Here is a 17,500-nt window from a genome sequence, read left to right as displayed (position 1 = left end):
TTATTTCTTCATTAAACCACGGAACAAGAGGTCTTACCACAACTGTCTTGGTCAACAATGGTGCGTGTTTGTCTAATGTAGCTTTCAAAGTTTCATCATAACAAGAAACTAGCTCATCAAGAGAGTTCGTATGGTTTGTACATAAGTTAGTTTTAGCCAAGTCAGACTGAAAATCCTAAATATTAATAGCTTTACACTTTCTATACGAAACAGTCTTGACAGAAAGAGAAGGTTTTACGCTATTCAACTTAAAAAGAACAACCCCATGGTCTGAGATGTAACTATCTACATGAGGAGAGTCTCGAACTACATCATCTGACAGTCGAGTTATGACTAAGTCCAATGTGTGCCCAAAGATATGCGTCGGTTCTTCAACATGCTGTTTGAGTCCCAAAGACTCAATCATATCCATTAGTTTAGTCGCATCGTTGTCATTTGAATTATCCACGTGGATGTTAAAATCACCAAGTATAATAATTTCCTCATTTGATAACAAGAGTGTTTCAATATATTCTGAAAATTCATTTAAAAATGTCCCAATCGTAACTTTATGTTCTTCCGAATGAGGCTGTCGGTAGATAATGGCTATACGTAGGTTGTGATTTTTTGATTGTACTAACCACTCCGAATATTCAAATGACGTTTTCTCCCCGGCTTCGATCTTCTTGGCGGCTAGTGAGTCACGATAAAGCAGAGCAGTGCCGCCTCCACGTCCAGTTGATCGAGGATGATCAGCTAGATGATAACCTTCAGGACAGGCAGCACATCTAATGGTGTCGTCATTTACGTTAAGCCATGTTTCGGTTATAGCAAATATATCCACATTGGTACTGCATACATAATCAACAAAATCCGATGTTTTGTTTCTTAAAGAGCGCACATTTGCCATGCCCATCAGTAGAGCTTTAAGCTGCAGTGTAGGTGTAAACTCGCCTCAAAATTATCTGGGTGAAAACAAGGTGGATTGTGTCATACAGCTGTCGAACAAAAAGGCTAAGACTAACAATGATGCATTTAATTTGTAGTTATGTAAAGTTGTTTCGGTGATTTGCGAATATCTCCAGTACGCATCAAAGGAGATATTAGAGAGATTTAGTATCGTGTTTACGTGAAATGACAACCGCGCCACAGCGAAGATCATAGCTTCACTTGATTTCATATCCGCAGTTTATATATGATTCATTTCATTTACCGTGCATTTCATCATTGATTCATTCCTCACGGGTCCATTAGAACCTACAAATGACCACCTCCCAACGTCAGTGGCTTCATAGCTCAGTTGGTTAGAGCGTCGCACCGGAATCGCGAGGTCACGGGTTCAAACCCCGGTGAAGTCCTGAATTTTTCAGGCTTCTTTACGCAATGGAAAAAATTGCGTTCATAACTGCGAACATCACGGCTTCACTTGATTTCATATCCGCAGTTCATATATGATTCATTTCATATACCATTTCATCATTGTTCTCTCTTTTGAAAGTTTTAAGGTTTCAAAACCAGTCCCTCGATTATAACTATGGTAAACCCAAGAAATAAAAGTGGCCTTACGCTGTATTCTCCCTATTAGTAATTGTATCCTGTTTTCCCTTCTAACGCTCATCCAAATTTACAGCCGGCGTAGGGCCAAAGTTTTCGGATATGTCTCCTCACTCTGCGTTATGAGTTGCTCCATATTTGTAAATAACATACCAGAAATGAACTAAGACCAAATAAATTTCTTTGCATTTTGGCAAAGTGCAAATTTCAGGCAAGCGTTTGCGCTTCGCCGTAAACGCGATACCGTATCTCTGAAATGACTTTATCCGCGTTATTTAATTGGGCCTCTGGTTATTCAACACTGCGCGTTTCTCAGTTAATTTTGGTCTTGGCCTATCAGTTTATGTAATTATCTAAATTTAGTATAGAGGTCCAGCCAAACAATGGCCAATCAGATTGGGCCTAATGATCGCAAGTCTCCCGATTGGTCCGCAATTCAACCAAGTATCTGCACGAGGATTGCACGTGCTAAATTCAAAATTGTGTGCGGAACTCAATGGCGCGCACTACGTTTTGTTCCCGCATGCAAAACATTAGCATTACCCGTTCTAATAATAGGCAATACCGTAAACTCAGGGCGCGTTTGATTGACCCTATTCCGGAATAAGAATACGTTGGGTGGTGATTAAAACGGTATGTTTGGCGCGTTTCGAAGCAGCAAGGATAATAAAAATACGTTCAAAATATAATTTTAGCATATGTTTGACAATTTTAATGTGAATCTCCGTAAAAACGAAGGATTTCCAACTGCTATTCCATGTATTCCTATTCCGGATTACGGTCAATCGAACGCACCCTCAGTGATGGGCCTCATTTCATCGCACATCGAGACTCCTGGGTTATGAACTATGGTATTGTGTTCTGTTAGTCACTCTCAGTTCAGTACATTTACCGGGCAGTCAAAATGACTTTAGGCAAGAGTGAATTAGATAAGAGTGTTGTTATGGCATGGGTGGGCTCCCCAGCACAGTCAAAAATGAGTCTTTTTTTAGAATACCCGTTCCCGCGAAAATCAGTTGTCATGTCCCTGAAAAGTACATGGCAGAAGCAGTGACGCGTAACATGGCTGCTTCTGATTGGTTAAAATTGGCGGCCCTTTGTCTGTTTCGCGCGCAAAGTGTATCTAAAAATAAATCAATTTTATGACTGTGCTGGGGCAAGGCCGCAAAGTGATATATCAACACTCTTATCTAATTCACTCTTGCTTTAGGTCCGGGCAAACGGCTTGAACATTTGCTTCAACATCCATTCGATTTTTTTGAATGATGTTGAACGATGCTGTCTGCTGGGGTGGGGTGGGCAAACGGTTTCAACACATCATCAACATTTGATTCAACAAAGGTTCACCAGGGTCCTGGTATTCAGTCCCGGGCTGCAGCTGCAGTTGTTACTATGGATACGGACCTGGATACGTCATTGCCAGACCGATTAATCCGCAGGCGCATACTCATAGTTTAAACGCTTTTAAACTCATTCAACATCGATTCAACTTCGATTCAACATGTTTCAATGCGGTTGAAGGGGGAGGAGGGAGGGGGGGGGGGGGGGGCAAACGGTTTCAACATGATGATCGCTGTTCGACAAAATCGGACGGATGTTGAAGCAAACGTTGAGCCGTTAGTGTTCTTGTTTTCTTGATTGAACCTTCACAAAGCTATATCTTACCATAGCGCAGACTATGTAGCAATATAAAAACACTTTTTAAATATGTTACGTTCAACATCCGGTTGTCTTTAAGTGCTTTCATCTCAAAAACGAATTCGGTAACGCCAAACTTTTATTGCTGAAAAGTAATTAGGAAGTTAAGTTGACCAATTTGGCAAAATAAAAAAAAGGTCTCTGGAGCGGAATCAACGCTACCTTTACACTGAATTGGACACATTTAACTAAGGTGTTTCTGGATCCGCTTCGGAGAATTTTCTTTTAATTTTGAAGAGATTTTCACCTCGCCCCTCTCTTTCACTTTTCAAAATGATTAAAAAAATGACGGTCATCAAGTTCGTCTTCGAGATATAAGCGCTTAAAGACAAAATATGTAGACACACGGTTGGTTCTCTCATTGCCTTGGTGATAGCCTGCAAGCAAGCTCTCGGAGTGGGGGATGGGAGGAAGGAGCGGGGGAAGGAGAGCTTGCGCAGGTCTCTCATAAATTTTCATTTCTGTGTAAAAAATTTGGAAGCAAAATGTTGATTGGCTGATTTTGATCGGGCGATGACGTTATGCACGCGTGGTTTGACAGAGCAAAACAAAAATGACGGACGGTAGTGATGATTTTATGCCTCAAAGCTTGCGAGGATTTTTCGTAGTATCTGAAGACCCGAACAACGTCAGGTGGTTGAAGCTTTGCTTCAGGGTAGAGATGTCTTATCTGCATCACCTACAGGTTACGGCAAAGGTTTAATATTTCAGTTATTTGCTGCCGCTGGTTCTCTTCGAGTGAATCAACATCGAAGAGGCTAGAGACATGGGAATTTCTGCCGCTTCAGTCTTAGACCTAACAGATGAAGAATTGAGATCGGTGAAGTTCCAGCTCTTGTTTGCCCCGGCGGACAATGTGATCAACAAGCGTTTTGTTCCTAAACAGACTTTCTTCGGAGTATTTGTAGATACTTTCGTGCAAATCGCATGTTCCCGGTAAAATTTCAAGTATTATTGCTACGATCCACCAGGCGAGCAGCAACACTAATCTTCTTCCTGTGTTTGATTAGGACCCTGTGTGCTGTATGCCAAGAAAAATCTCGATTTTCGATTTTGTGCCTGTCCCGATGATTTTGGAGTATGCGGTTTTATGTTGAGTGGACTAAGTTTTTCATGGATTTATGCTTAGCTTCGCCGACCCCGATCCCAGGTCCTATGCGGTCGATGCTTTGCAACGTCCATCGAATTGATTTCATGGTAGTTTCGTCACAGGTGCCCTAAGCTCAGTGTGAGGGAATGCTAACAAAAATATAAGGCATTCAATCAATCAATCAATCAATCATTTATTTTAACACGTTACGTCAAAGAGCTATAAAACTCGTTCAAAATACGAACGTGTATAAATAAAATCTATAATAATTACAGCCATATAAAACAATTCAATATTAAAAACAACAAAAAGCCACATACTAAAAACGTGACTTGGAAAACGCTAAAACTCGATCTAAAAGCAGTTAAAAGCTACAATTGTACACTATAAGACACGTTCTAAAAAACTGCAATCCTGCAATTTACTTCTGAAGTCACTAAAATCACTTGAAAGACGCACATGAGAAGGCAAACTGTTCCATAACTTAGTTAATGAATAAGTGACAGAATTCTTCTTAAATTTACAATTAAATTTTGGTAATTCCAAATTCAAGCCCTTGCCTCTTAGCCTATACGGTGTATGCCTGCATTTGTATGAGAATCCCGATAAAAGACTTCATATTTTCACATCCCACTCGCAGCACTTCACTTGCAAATGCAAAATCTAGTTATATATAGGATGCCTTTGTTTATAAGCCACTTGGCGTCTTTAGGCATCCTTGCCATAACCGCAGAGACATGTACATTAGAGGCTACATGGGATACTTGGGGTGGAAGAAAAATTTATGAGAGACCCGTGCAAGCTCTCTTTCCCCCGCTCCTTCCTCCCACACGCCACTCCGAGAGCTTGCTCACAAAAGTGAGTCATGTACATGCCTTGAAGCAATAAGATGGTTTCCATAATGGCACAATAACATTGCCCGTATATATGTGAAACAGTGTTGTAGAGTCAATCCTTCTGATGGGATTTAAACTGGTTTGAATGAGAATAAACACTATACAGCCATGTATCCACTCTCGTAAATGTTAGTTACCGGTACCTTAAAAAGAAGCCGGAAATAAGTCTGTTTATGACTTAGAAATTTAGAGGGTTACAGTGTCTGATTATGGTTGACAGTCCCGCTAAAAACGTGAATGCATGCGCTGTGTGGAACTGACTAGAATAGCATAGAATTTGCTCAATTCATAGTTAAATTATTGTACAAATGCTTTGTAAAATTCGTTTTCCCTTTATACCTGTCTCGCCCCATGTAAGGTAATCCAAGAGAGTCCTGGATTCCAGATTCTACGCTGTGGATTCCGGATTCCATGTCTGTGGATTCCGGATTCCACATCCATGGATTCCGGATTCCATTAATGCCATTAGCTGGATCCGGGATTCCACAGACCAAAATTACCTGGATTCCGGATTCCGGATTACCTTACATGGGGCTACCTGTCTCGTGCAAAAACAACTGAAATTTGTTACTTTCATCTTTTGACTATTTCAACAAATTTAGAAAGATAATAAAAAAACACGTTCTAATCAGGCACAAAGGAATACTATTTTCTTTTTCATGGCTTAAAAGTAAATTTAAAAACAACACCTAATTATTTCAAATGAACACCTATATTCAATTTCCAATAAGGACCGCGCATTGCTTCACTCTCAGAGAAATAGATGGGAATAGGTGAGCGCTTATTTTGGAATTTTGGATTTAATTTACATTATTTCGGTTGCTTTGTCTTCGTTGTGGTTGTCGTGATACACGTAAATATTCCAGATCCTTTTATATTTCATCATGTCTGCGGATTATCTTGTGATCTCGTCTAAAAACCAAAACTTTTATCGTTAACTTCAGTCGAAAACCGTACCAGAGCGGTTACAAAATGCTTAGAGAGAAGGAGGAAGACAATGCCAATACGGGTTATGCATGGTCCAAGCAAATTGAACCATGTATACACAGCTTACAAAAACAGTTTCTTTGACATCTTAACGTAGGTTTTCAAGTCAAACAGTCAAGTTGGTAATAAATAGATGTTGATTGATGTTTGACTGAAAATTACAGCTGTTCATCGACAGTTCGAGTGCACATTTCTTATTTCTAAGCAGCTGCGGGAAGAAGAGAGTGACAAATCATTCAATTTCCAATTTACATAAGCAAAGGAAACATTCAAATACTTGTTTTTTGAGTAAAAATCTGGATTCTTAAATTTCTGGATTTACTTTTCCCTTTTATGGCGTGGTGACGATGATCGCTACTTTACAGACTCTTTGAGCCACTGTGTATGGGCGGTACCTATGCATATGACAACTTAGTCTATACAAAAAGTTATGAACTAAGCTAGTTGTCATTAATTTCCCGAATAATTAAAAAACAGTCTGTCTTGTGCCATGTCGATCGAGTGATTAGCAGTTTCAGGTGATTTTCTGGTTGGCTTTGCAGGAAAATAACTATCAGTCTGGTTTGCTGATAGTGATGGAAACGGCATAATTGAAGGAACGCACACCGTTTACTATCAGGAGGCGCATAAGGCCAAGTTTCATTAGAAGGTGCATCAAGTCCAAAGCTACTTGCAGCAGGATTTTATGTTGGTCAGTAACTCACAAAACCATTGTCTTTTAAGGAACGACTGTTCCGAGAAGTAACTACCTTAGTTAGGAATTGTCATTACCCAAGCACGATATAATTTTTTTTTTTTTTTGCGCAGTTTCTTTCGGCTCCACAGCAAAAGCCAAGGAAAAAACATTTGATATGTACAGACGTTTAATGTCATCGCAAAACCGTGGCGATTGCCTCTTATCTCCGAGCAGTTTTTAATGGTTTGATTAATAAATTAAACTTGTGCTCATGCTGTTTGTTCCGACCAACGAAAGGTTTAATTTACTTCATAGATTAGTCCTTCTTATAAGGATAAGAAACGCATAGTAGTTTCATAGAAAGTTATGTATCCTGAAGAAAGGACCGGACATAGTGGATTTTCGAAAAAAAGTACCCTTTCCTAATTGTCTTTTCGTAAAGAATACTATAGGCAGGCAGGTTTTGGACAGGTTTCTTTTCCCTTTAAGTACACTTCGTCGGTCCGGTAAAAGTCAATTATACAAAATTTAATTATTAATCATACAAAATTTATTTTAATTTTGAGCAAACGTTCGGGATAAAAAATTGACATCTTGGTGATGACAAGTGTGGATTCGAGTAAAGTTAATTCTGTTGCCAGGGTCTAGCAAGTTGGGAATAATTTCCTGGGGGTTGCACAAAATTATTCATTTTTGTACATTCAGTAAGATTTTTAGTTAAATAAATTAAGAAGAAACATGATCAGCGACAAACGTGATGAATTCATCGTGTGACGGTCAGTGATATTTAGTGTTTCGCCGCGTAGAGGGGGCTCTAAGTATAACCGACCTTCCATGCACTCATGGAGACAGCAATCTTCCGATATATTAATTTCAATCGTTTCTTGAGGCTTTTGAGCTGGGATGATCTTGAAGAAGAAATGCTAAGGCCTGTCGTTTTAAAAAGGAAATGATTCCGACAGATGTCGATCAGGCGTTTTAAGAGAAATTATCATAATTGAAACTGATGCGCTTCAATTTTACAATGAATTTAAGGGCACCTTTATAGATCCAGATTCTTCACGCTAAAAATCTGTTTCAAGAGTTTTGGCGAAATTATCCTCAATAAAAAAGCAATAAGTTAGAGGGGCTTTAAGTTCTTCAATCATATATTCATCTTTTTCTTTCTTTCTTTCTTTAATTTCTTTCTTTGTTTATTCATTCGTTCGTTCCGTCATTCATTCATTATTTCGTTCGTTTATTCATTCATTCCCTCACAGAATTGATAATTTATTAATTAGTTGCTTTACACATCATATTCCTTATGCAATAAAAATAATTGAAATGATGAGCAAATTAACACAGCGATTATTTTTTTTTTTTGTAGGTGACTGAATAGCAGACGGGTTGGGTCAAAATTCCCATGAATCATGTTTGATTCGATTGATATCACCATAGCAACAGTCGAGTGTTTAATAACCGTTACAAGCATCGCTGGAAACTTACTCGTATGTTTCGTCATAATCAAAAATCGTGATATGAGGTACACACTTATAATTAATTAGCACCAGCTCCATTGAAATCTTTTGGTCCAATTCCCCCACCCAAGGGTATTAAGGGCAAGGAAAACAGTGAAATACTGAGGGGTGTGGCGCGGTGGGATAGGGTCGAAATGTCCAGTTTATCTAACTTCATTTAATAAATGCACATGACGGAGCACACCGAGCGCATGGTAACCACTATCCCAAAAAATCTTTGCAGGGAATGTAACATATCTAAGATACGAGAAAGTGTTGGTGCTTTTTATTTATCATTCAGAGTTATTGATTGAATCAGTTCCGTTCTTGTTTATATCTCATAGGACTCCTTTCAATTATCTGCTAGTGAACCTTGCGGTAGCTGACATCATTTATCCCACCTTCCTCTTAATCTACGACACCTACAATCATTCCCTTCGTACTCCCGCTGAAATGCCTGGGAATGCAATTTGCCTGTCGTTAAGAAAGTTGGCGTGGATCGGAGCTGATAGTTCAGTATTCACTCTGATTGCCATTGCAAGGGAACGCTTCTTCACTGTGGTACATCCACATTCAATTCAGCGGAAACTCACTTGGCAAAAATTGAAGGTGCGATGATGAACCTGTGGAGCGGATGCACTCACAAGAAAATCATGTTTTCCAAATAACCTTTAGGAAACTTCATATGGGAAGAATATTAAAAGTTAAATCAAATCAGTATGGAAATTATTCAAAAAAGTTAATTGGGTCCTTCAAATGAAATGAATTATAGTTTCAAATCTCCATTTTCAGATTTTTTCACGGGACAGAAAGACATTAATTAATTAATTAGAAAAATAGTAACCTGTGGTCAACTAAGTTTCGAAAATGCTTTGGTTGCCCTGCAACTGACCTTTTTCCCCGTCGAAGACTAATGGTTAATTTTCCTATTTGTATACATTGCTTCCCTTAATTTTTCCTTGGCAACTGTTAAGAGTTTCATGCATCCCATGCTATAGGTAATTATTCCAGGTACTTGGATCCTTTCAGCACTGGTCAACATCCGGGGATTCGTGATGCAGAGCTTCAAAAGAAAAGTCGCCGTGAAGTCTTGTACTCACTTATGGCTTGATGCCAAAGAATTGCAAAAGGCTTATCGCCTCACTATGGTAATCTTTGTCAGCATTTCATCCCTGTTAATCATTGGCTATTACTTGTTTGTTGTTTACACTTTGTGGTGCAAACGTGACGATCAAAAGGAGAAACCATTTCATCAGCAGGTACGAATGAAATTATTCGCAGCGTAATGTGAGTATGGTAAGAGGTTCTACGTGGATCATGCATGCATTGATGAAGAGGAAAAAGTGTTCAAAGGCCTCGACATTTATGCATTAAATAACAAGGCTCGTATTATTTAACAATTATTCCATGAGCACGCTTTAGATATGAGATGGTAAATAGCCAACGAGGCGCGTAGCGCCGAGTTGGCTATAACTAGTCTGATATCCAACAAGTGCGAATGGAATAATTGTTTTATTCAATTCCTTAAACTCCAAAAGTTTAGGAAGAACGAAATACGAGCGAAAAAAGCGAGCAAGTCCGTGCGAAATCAAAAAAACTTTTAAGTTTTTTTGATTTCGCACGGACTTGCTCGCTCGCTTGCTAGCTCGCTCGCTTGCTTGCTCGGACACAACATCGCATCAGTTCTCATTAAAATGAGAACTGATGCGATGTTGTGTAATAAATACCTGGGCCCGGTTGTTCGAAAGCCGATTAACTTAATCCAGGATTAGCGTAAACTTTGGTTCCACGTTTTCAAGTTTTTGGTGAAAGTTTCTTTTGCTTATTATTGTTTTTCAAGATTGAATTCTTCTAATGTAAAGTTTTGTCGAATGTCAGCGTTGGACAGCATTTGAGAGTTTAGAAATAAATTCCTTGATTAATTTTTAATCTGGGATTAGCGTTAATCGGCTTTTGAACAACCAATCCCTGGTGGTTACGCAGACGCAGGCTCATCACAAAAACATTTCTTACCTTTTTGAGTACTTCTAAACGTCGGAATTGATCCAGACTTTCTACAAAAACGTTCTTTTTTGTGTGCTTCATTCAGAGAGAAATTTTGCTTTCCGGCCTAAACACTTTTAACTTAGCAACGCTTAACGCAATCATTTACCGTATAAGGCCAAACTAAGGTATGTGAGTTGATAACCGAGATTTAGTGAACTAATCAGAGCACGAGAAATGCATTGTCCGAGGTTGAAAATTTATTAATATATTATATCCTACGCATTGTGTAAGTTATTAATTTAAGTGAACAAACGAGACCTGCGCAGTCCACTCATTTATTTTCCGTCAAGAGATTATGAAGTAAGAGAACTGATCCCACATACAGTCATGGGAATCTTCCAATAATAGTTGTTTAAAATCTAATTTTAGCTACGCAGCTATTTTTACAGAGGCACCTGATTGGCCGTTCTTTTACTTCATCCTCTCTTGTTCTCTGCTTAATCATAATCAATGCGGCACTAATCCCAGTACCAGTTTAGTTTACTGCCAGATCGAAGCGCCAAGGTTCTGATCTGACTATATTATTCTATTCGAGCGGTGACAGCTGCAACCTGCAAACGGTCCGCGCGAGTATTCTAGCAACGAGAGTTCTCAGTGTGCGAGAAGAGCGCCTCCGAAGGAAGCAATTTCATTTTGCCGGTGCCAGCGCTTTTTTGAAAGCAGCCCGGCTGAGAACAAACACACCCTTCAATCATTTTCAAAGAACAATTAACTCGACGAGAAAAAGCGTTTTTGTGGGTTAAACCCGCATGTCTGCAAATAGATAGACTTTCGAGATTTCTAAGACATGAACGAGAGGCAGCACCAACTTTCTGATTTACAACTTTTATCCTCCTTCCGTAAGACTTTCAAAGGATGCTCTAAGGAACTAACAAATCTTTGACAATGATTTGGTCATAATTATTATGGACACGTATGAATTAACGTACAGGTGAATCACAAAAACCTTGACGCCTGAAAACATATTAACTGTATATTGAAGGCCATGAATAATTGTTGGTCTTCATTTATCATGTTGCACATAAGTAAATGGTTGGTGTGCTTGCCAGGTGGCCAAACGTCACGAAGTGTCCTGTATAGCATGGATGCATCGTGAATCAATTGAGCCAAATGTTCTAATTTAAAATGAGTTCATTCTAGGGTTTTATTCACCAATTAAACAAGTCAGTTTTCACTAATTATACAACAGTCACGTTCTCGCCCATGAATTCGCGATTATCCTCAATTGTTAATTTGCTTTGAATTCACTATCATTGTGAATTTTGGACGATGTTCCAGGACTAGTGGTAGCAGAGAAAATAAGGCAATGAAAAATCGTATCCGTGGATTGGATTTGAATCAAGAGTTTCTACTCCATAGGAACCGCTTCCTTCCGCTTTACCACTGATGACCAAGACACCGCCTTTCTAAAAAAATGACATTTATTTAAGTCTGCCATAGAATATCGCTGCTGAGGAGTAATTAGGCCTAAGCTATTTTAATAATCTAGGCATAGGCTTTAATTTTAAAATATTTAGTTTTGTCGTGAGGTTTGGAAAAAGACCTTTTGTAGTGTTTGTAGTGTTGTTTGTTGGCGACTGATAATTGTTGAAGGATAATCTTTCGGGGGAAGAAAAGACTCCTCAACACTCCGGCTGTTTCTTATCTTTATTTGGTCTCCTCGGGACGATCTTCAACTAGTCCTTGCTTAACTCTTTATCTGTTAGGAATACAGCTCTTTTTATATGTTCCTGATCTCACTGAACAATCAAGTGCTAATCACACGTCAAAATGACGCCTGCAAGACGCACTGCGCCTGCGCGTCAGCACATTAACATATTTTTTCCACAACAAAGAAAGTCGTTTGTCTCGACGGGATCTTACAGGTTTGTCAACATCAGACTAGCTCGAACGGAGTACAACAGGTTACAAAAATTACAAGGAAGTCACAATATCTAGAATTAAGTTACACAGCAAATTTACGGAGAAAATGGCCATTTACGATTATTACATAACAGAGTTAAACAATAGACAAAAGGAGGAAATGGGACGAGCGTAAGCGCCGCCTTTTCCATAAATTTATCTGGCATACGTGTTTCAGGCAGAACAGGACAATAACTACAATTACAGGTGTTATTTTCAATTACTTAGAAATATTAGGGAGGCGCGGTGGCCTCATGGTTAGTGCGCTCGACTCCGGATCGAGTGGTCCGGGTTCGGGGCCTGGCAGGGGACATTGTGTTGTGTTCTTGGGCAAGACACTTTACTCTCACGGTGCCTCTCTCCACCCAGGTGTATAAATGGGTAACGGCGTAATGCTGGGGGTAACCCTGCGATGGACTAGCATCCCATCCAGGGGGGAGTACAAATACTCCTAGTCGCTTCATGCTACAGAAACCGGAGATAAGCGCCGGCCTGATGAGCCTTCTGGCTCGTAAGCGGAGACTTTACTTTACTTTTTAGATTAAAAACACTTATTGAGAACCCAAAAGAGACCGCTGTTGTCATGAATGTGATCTGGAACCGCGAGAACAAGTCAAAAGGACCAGAGATGAACTGAAAATAAGTTGCTTCCAAAAATACAGTAAAAGACTTCGTTAGTGTAAAAACACCACCGAGTGAAACATAAATAACCGTAATGACACCAAAAACCAATTAAAACATTCCTAATGAAAAACTTAGTTGGCCTAGCGCACCAAACACCTTTCTCGACACCTGTTCCAAACAAATTCATGACCTTAGGAGAAGACACACTTTGATCGCAACTATACTACAGAGCAAACCGCCGTAGGAGCTAGTTTCTCGTAAGAGTCGATTACCAATGTTGCTTGGAAACTACCAGGAAAAGTGAAACCAATAACCTTTTTTAATATCCTTTAATTTAGCATGAAAACACTAACCAATTCCAAAGAACTTAATATAAAAAGTACCGCAACAGTATGAGGCGAAGCAATTTGCCTGAATTATTTTGTCTATGACTGTAGTTTTCCAGCGAGGCCAAGCAATTTAATGAAATAACCGTAGCTACAATTTTTATCGTTTAACAAATATATCATTATCAAATAGTGTTTAAAATACTGTCACTGAACAGCTAGCGGTTGTGGTGTTAACGGTGGTTAGGTGACGGGTTAACAATGAGCATTGCCAGGTTCGAGTCCTATCTCCATACACTTGGGTTGTCTTTTAAAAAATATATGACCACCTCCCATGATCCATGCAAAAACTTTCAGTCTTCTAAATTCACGATAATAGTGAATTCAAAGCAAATGAACAATTCAGGATAATAGCGAATTCAAGGGCGGGGACGGGTTGGCTTATATTACATTTATTTGTTAAGAGCATTGTCATTAATCCAGTTACTAGTCTCTCTCAGAGTTTTACACACATAATTTTTAAAAAATTGTTCAACCGTCACTTGTGAAGATATATATTGTATCGTACGAAACGTCAAGTTAAAATGCGTTATGAATATGATATATTATCACCACAATTTGTTTATTGCTTTTGAAGAAGAATTATGTTTACTTTCTATCGACACTATTTTCAACTTTGCCCAGCATTTGATCGTATCATACTTTTCTTTTTACACAGGGTGTGTTGAAAGTACGGAAACGAGTGACCTTGATGGTTTTGACTGTTACTACACTCTTTGAAATTTGCTGGATTTCAGACACCGTAATTCACGTTTTGAAGGATTTTGGCCTATGCCCAATAAGCGGTATTGCATTTCCCATAACTCATACCACGATTGCTTTCAATTCAGCTGTGAACCCGTTTGCCTATGCTCTAATAAACCAAAGATTCAGAGAGAAGATGAAGGGAATGCTATGCAATGGTTCATGTGCAATTGAAAGAAATGTCAATGCTGATCATCAAGGAACCGCATTCCAACAGACTGCGACATCAACATGCACTCACTCCAGAGAGGAACTTGGTTTAACTGAAATGCGACCGACCAGAGAAATTCGTCAAATATGAGCTTATAACGATGTTAATTTTCCCTCTTTGTTTGTCTGTCCTACCAGAAACGTCATTGAACAATGGGATGTTACTTTTGAAGAAGTGTCGTGTGAACGCAAACCTGGGTCAAACCCATGTAACTTTAAATTCGCACATGCCTGCGTTTGCCCGTCGAACGTTGCTCCATTAGAATTTGAAACAATTGTTTTCAAAATGGCCGCCCTACCGTAAACTGGTCTACATAATTTAAATATCCATGCTACATTGTAATGCAAGTACAATATACAAAGAATCTTAACCCCGGGAGATTTAAATTGGATTTAGCATCGAGTTAGCCGATTTGGTTTATTCGAGATCTCCAGTTCAAATACCCAATTGACGGTGGCGAGCCGTTTTTGGGCAGGAACTCCACTTTTTTAATCCGCCTTCTTCTTCTTTTTCTTTAATGCTACTCCTGCATTATAAGTCCTGGTCTGGAAAAAAATGCGCATGCGAGTAAAAACAAATCCGGGTTCACCCCAAGGTACGTGTTCACATCAGTTTTCTGCACTTCTCCGTGTGTACAAAGTAGCCACGAACCCGGGTCGAACCTGGGTTAGTTTATGCCATGTAAATAGGGCTTTATATTACTATTTTGATTAGTCTTTACAATGCTTCAGTTTACCCATTTTTGATTTATGGAATAATTGTTTGGGGTAATACCTACCCAACAACTCTTCAACCTATTGTTATTTCAGTTACCACTAGTCTACAAAAATATGATATCTTTTGCACTCGTGCCCCTTATTTCTCATGCAAAACCTGAATATCATCAAGTTATATGATCTTGTTCCGCGTTATGTTTCTTCGTCTTTAAATTCATAAATCGTCTACTACCTTCTGTCTTTATGCTTTTTTTTTTTTTCAATTCACTAATCATTTATTCCAATTCATTAAGATAATACTAGATTACCTGTTAAGCAGTCTTACGATCTCCCTAAAGCGAGAACTAATTATGGTTCCTTCCTTGCTTCTAAAATATAACGGGAATTTAATTGATGAGCAGTTAAGAATGTCCCTTTCTCTCAATTGAAATTAAGATTTCTGAGTGTTCTAATTTAGCCGTTATTTCCTCGGCGGGTTTCCCTTAATTACTGCTTGTGATTTTGTTATGAAACGAGGAAAAGAGGCAAGACTTCCATATTGAACAAACAATTTATTGCGTCAAAACCGAAGCACGCGTTCATCCGGGAATGTTGTATTGCATAACAATCAAATGCGAGTAACGCAGTAACAGTAACGTGATATAACATAACAATTTTAAGATGACCACATTATATCTTTGTTTCTGTGTTTAACTCAATTTATTTCTCCGGCTCCCTGGAATTTTTACGCATTTTAGTTATTTTAGGGAGTCGCTACCTCAGTTTAAATGGCTTATTCTAAGTAATTTGTTGTGAATATTAACTTAAACATATTACACGAGTACAATAAAGTTGTTGCTGTTGTTGTTCTTGTCTTTCATAACAAGTGGAGGGAGGGTCATGTGATAGAAGAACCGAATGAGCAAGCTTTGGAATGCTACTTAACAGTTAGCCTATTATGACTTCACCTTAACTACACCTTTAATGGTAATTAATTAAGTAACAAAGACGGATACTGTCGATACTCGATAGAGTGAACTCACTCAAGAGAGCCGCTCAAGATGAACTCGCTCAGTTACATGTAAGTGGACTCGATGACGCTAACTTAATGATTTTTACACATTGGAGTGAATTGGCTCGTTGAAACTTTACAGCAATTGAACCATTGCACGAAGCGTTTTAAAGAGTCATTTGATATTATATAACTAGCTCCGTGAAAGGCCAAGATAAACCAAATCCCGTGCTGTGATTGGCTACCCGAGCGGGCAAGATGGAGCTCTCTTGCCCGCTCGGGACTTCTTGCTTGGTCCCGCAAGATCAAAGATCATTTTTATAAGTGAATGCTCGCTTGCGCAGGAACGAGTAAAGTGATGGGGAAAAAGAGCGTTGAATCCCGTTAGCAAAATGAATAATCGTGTGATGTTCGGAAAAGATGAAAAAGAATGGCGCGACCATAAGTGATATTCGGAAGAAAAGAAAAGGAATGACGCGGGTATACTCGCGTGTGATGGAGTGCAGAGAATTGTTTACACATCGGCTTTTTTCCGATGGTTTTATGGTAAACCGTGTGATGTTAGGAGAACCGGGAGTGATGGACTTGCTTTAATACAGTACCATGTTATCATGGCCGGTAGTTCAAAGTTTGTAAATATTAGTTTAACGCTTTTCGTTCGGGGACTTTTGGGTTGTGCATCGTAATCAATTCACTCTTCATCGACAAATTATGCGCTGAGCTCGAGTGCTTTTAAATTCTAAAAAAAGACTTAAATATGTATAAAGCTTAAGCTACGTTTGCTCTTAAATTGTACGTTCCCTTCTTGAACTGATTACTTTTAGTCTTTTCGCGAAGTTTACACTGAAAACCTTTCTTAAATTAATGATTCTGTTCTTCGTGAAAGCTACGGCAGAGTTTCCGGACGAGCCGAAGCTAAGAATAATGAGACTAACTTAGCGTTTTTGCTGAGAGAGATCGATCCGCCATTGTCTTTTCGTCCTGGGGTCTGATCCATAGCCAAAGGGATAATAGTGAGGAAGCTTTTACGGTCGAGACGTTGGTAAACTGACCCGAGATGTCTGCGAACTGATAGTTCGCGAAACGACAAGTTGGTGAGAAGTAGAAGGCACTTTGCATGTTTCCAACAGATTGATTACGCTTAGTTCATCGAAATCTCGCGAGTTCCGTCGTAGAAACCAGTAAGACTGCAAAACTAGGCTAAGGCTGTTAGGACGAAATGTTAGCTAGATCGTACATAATAAGAAATTGTGTCTCTCTGGCAATTGTTTATGATAATATTTTGAGGAGAGAAAGACGAAAATGTACGGGGCCATGCGATGTACCAAGTTAACTGAAAAACTCAATATTACAACTACAATATCAATTTTTGATTCAGTTACATTAAGTATCATCCTCAAGGATGCAAAATTGTTGCAGATATGCTTGTCTTTTCTAATAGTATGCTGTAAATGAATTAGAGATTGTTCAATATTACAAAGTAAAGAAGAGGCCATTGGAGAGG

At 39.0% G+C, this 17,500-nt stretch overlaps 1 protein-coding gene across 3 annotated transcripts in view; it reads left to right on the top strand.

Moving 5' to 3' along the window:
* LOC137994584 (neuropeptide FF receptor 1-like) overlaps positions 1–15,812 on the top strand; it is a 16,953-nt gene extending 1,141 nt beyond the window's left edge. Inside the window, exons 3-7 of one of the 3 annotated variants that reach the window (XM_068840186.1) lie at positions 6,747–6,895; positions 8,247–8,402; positions 8,721–8,985; positions 9,375–9,635; positions 13,993–15,812. In XM_068840186.1, the coding sequence (XP_068696287.1) occupies positions 8,290–8,402; positions 8,721–8,985; positions 9,375–9,635; positions 13,993–14,379 (1,026 nt within the window). In that variant the 5' untranslated portion in view covers positions 6,747–6,895; positions 8,247–8,289 and the 3' untranslated portion in view covers positions 14,380–15,812. Of the gene's footprint in view, positions 1–6,524; positions 6,896–8,246; positions 8,403–8,720; positions 8,986–9,374; positions 9,636–13,992 lie in introns of those variants that run through there. The other 2 variants (XM_068840187.1, XM_068840184.1) reach the window with 2 other exon arrangements.
* Positions 15,813–17,500: the final 1,688 nt, after the last annotated feature.

This window comes from Montipora foliosa, chromosome 3 (assembly GCF_036669935.1).
Source record: "Montipora foliosa isolate CH-2021 chromosome 3, ASM3666993v2, whole genome shotgun sequence".
NCBI classification, from domain to species: domain Eukaryota; kingdom Metazoa; phylum Cnidaria; class Anthozoa; order Scleractinia; family Acroporidae; genus Montipora; species Montipora foliosa.
This window is presented reverse-complemented; position numbering and strand designations above follow the sequence as displayed.